Raw genomic sequence first — 3,200 nt, forward strand, 5'->3', positions numbered from 1 at the left:
TGATTCTATGATTCTATGATTCTACGATTCTCTTTCTATTTATTATTCATTCAGTCAGTAAGGAAGACATTTCTATTATAATATTATGATCTGTCTCATTGAGAATCTCAATGAATTAAATAAAAACCTTATTAGAAATGTTTGTTTCTACGGTAATTGAGTGATTTTGTATAGCAGATCATAAAACTAGGTAAGTGAGAGGTTAGAATAGAGACTAGACTCATATCCCCATAAACCAAAATATTTTTATGTTTTGGAAAGAAAAAGAGATGTGAGAAAGAAACTGTCTACTTCATCAAATAGTTGTAAACCACATCTTCCAAGAGAGGAATTATATTCCCTAGTTTAGAATATTGACTAACCTTAAAAATACACAAGGTAGTTCCTTACACTGGATGCACACATTCATTTAAGGGGTTACACAACAGTGGAAAGCTGCAGGATACTAGTACTGGGAAATAAGAGGATTTTTAGTAGTTATCAGTTCTGCTTAGCATGGATGAAGATGACCAGTCATAAATAAGTTGTCAATACTGTAAATCTGCCATTATGAGACGGTGCAGTCCTGTGAGGACGGAGCAGGGCTACAAGCAGGATCACAATCCTGGACTTCAGGAGAGCAGACTTTGGCCTCTGTAGGGATCTGCCTGGAGGAATCCCATGAGATACAGCTCTGGAGGGAAGAGGGGTCCAGGAGAGCTGTTTGATATTCAAGGATCACCTCCGCCAAGCCCAAGAAAAACCCATCCTGATGGGCAGGAAATCAAGCTAAGGTGGCAGGAGGCCTGCATGCATGTGCAAGAAGGTCCTGACTAAACTCAGGCATAAAAAGGAAGTGCACAAGAGGTAGAAACAGGGGCAGGGGAACCAAAAGGAGTATGGATGCGCTGTCCAAATGTTGAGGGATGGACTTGGGAAAACAAAAGACCACCTGGAGGTGAATCTGGCAAGGGACATGAAGGGCAAAAAGATATGTTTCTACAGGTATATCAGAAACAAAAGAAAGGATGGGGCAAACACAGGCCTGCTGCTGGATGGGGTAGGGGCCCTGGTGACAAAGGACACAGAAAAGGCTGAAGTATTCATCGCCTCAGTCTTTACTTGTAAGACTGACCTTCAGCAGTCCCAGGCCCCTGTGACCACAGGGAAAATCTGGAGCAAGGGAGACTTACCCTCAGTGGAGGAGGACAAGGTTAGGAAGCACTTAAGCAAACTGGACATACACAAGTCCATGGGGCCTGATGAAACTCACCTACAAGTGCTAAAGGAGCTGGCAAATGTCATTGTGAGGTCGCTCCTGATTATCTTTGAAAGGTTGTGGCAAACAAGAGAGGCTCCTGAGGACTGGAAAAAAGAAAATATCACTCCTTGACCTAAGGAGGGCAAGAAGGAGAACCCAGAGAACTACAGGTTTGTCAGCCTCACCTCAATCCCTGGGAAGGTGATGGAGCAACTGGTGCTGGAAACCACTTCCAGGCACACAAAGGACAAGAAGGTGATCAGGAGTACTTAGCATGAATTTACAAAGGGGAAATCAGGCTTAACCAACCTGATGGACTTCTATGATGAGGTGACTGGCTTGGTAGATAAGCGGAGAACAATGAAAGTAGTTTGTCTTATCTTGATTTTTGGTAAGGCTTTTGGTGCCATCTCCCATGACATCTTCATAGACAAGCAGCTCAAGTTTGGTCTACATAAGTGGACAGTGAGGTGGACTGAAAACTGGTTGAACTGCCAGGCTCAAAGGGTTGTCATCAGCAGCATGAACTCCAACCAGAGGCCAGTCACAAGTGGTGTACCCAAGTATTGATACCAGAGCCAATACTGTTAAATTGTTAACTCTTCCTTAAGGAGCTGGATGATGAGAGCAAGTTCACAGATGATAAAAAACTTGGAGGAGTTGCTCATATACCAGATCTATGCTGCCATCCAGGGGGACCTTGACAAGCTGGAGAAATGGACCGACAGAAAACTCATGAAATTCAACAAAGGAAAATACCAAGTCCTGCCCATGGGGAAGAGTAACCCCATGTACCAGTACACACTGGGGACCAACTGTGTGGAAAGCAGCTTTGCAGAGAAGGACCTGGTGGTTCTGGCAGTCAACAAAACGAACATGAGCCAGCAATGAGCCCTTATGGCAGAAAAGACCAAAAGCCTCCTGGGATGCACTGGGCAGAACTTTGCCAACAGGACTAGGGAGGTGATTCTTCCCCTCTACTCAACACTGGTAAGACCCATCTGGAGTGCTGGGTCCAGTGCTGGCCTCTCCAGTACAAGAAAGATACTCATTTACTGGAGGAAATCCAGTGAAGGCCACAAAGATGATTAAGGGACTGGGGTATCTGTCATTCAATGATACTGAGAGAGCTAGGGTTGCTCAACCTGAAGAAGAGAAGGCTCAGGGGGATCTTAGCAGTGTGTATGAATACCTGATGGGGGGAGTGAAGAAGACAGAGCCAGGTTATTCTCAGTGGTGCCTGGTGACAGGACAAGAGGCTGTGGGCATAAATTGAAACACAGGAAATTCCATCTGAACATAAGGAAATACCTTTTTACTGTGAGGTTAGATGAACTCTGGAACAGGTTGCCCCAGCGAGGCTGTAAATTCTCCATGCTTGAAGATACTCAAACCCCGACTGGACGTGGTCCTGGACAACCTGTTCTCATTGACCAAGATAGAGCAGGGGGTTGGACTAAATAATCTCCAGAGGTGCCTTCCCATCTTGGTGGTTCTGTGATAACTGAGAACCTCCCAGTTAACATGGTTTATTGAGAGATTAACTGCAAAACTTCAATTTACTTGCATTGTAACGTTTACTGCATACGAGGTGGTGATGGGCAATCCAGCTTCTTAATGAATCATGCATTCATGGTAAGCAGGCAAATAAGAGCACCTGGTTTACACACTGCATGTGTCAGAGCTGAACTTGCTGAACTTGCTCAGTGAAGTACATATAAAATTCTCCTTATAAAACCAACTTAAAACAGCCTGAAGAAAAAAAAATCCATTTTATTTAACTACCCACCTGTGAAATATGAAAGAAATCCTTAAATACTCTAGAGTAGCTTACTCATTGTTTGGAAAATAGAAATGTTATAGACCCCAGCTCAGTATTGTGCTTAACACTATGCTTTAATGTAAGTATATGTTCAAAACCTGTTTTAATTCATTTTCACATAGCTCAGTGGTACTTAGA

The 3,200-nt window shown here is 43.6% G+C and overlaps 1 protein-coding gene across 1 annotated transcript; it reads left to right on the forward strand.

Moving 5' to 3' along the window:
* Positions 1–895: 895 nt before the first annotated feature.
* On the forward strand, positions 896–1,810 carry LOC104074904. Its single transcript, XM_009575201.1, is given in 1 exon segment — positions 896–1,810. A coding segment is annotated over 1 exon segment (915 nt).
* The last annotated feature ends 1,390 nt before the right edge of the window (positions 1,811–3,200 follow it).

Source organism: Fulmarus glacialis, unplaced genomic scaffold, assembly GCF_000690835.1.
Source record: "Fulmarus glacialis isolate BGI_N327 unplaced genomic scaffold, ASM69083v1 scaffold10893, whole genome shotgun sequence".
Lineage (NCBI taxonomy): Eukaryota > Metazoa > Chordata > Aves > Procellariiformes > Procellariidae > Fulmarus > Fulmarus glacialis.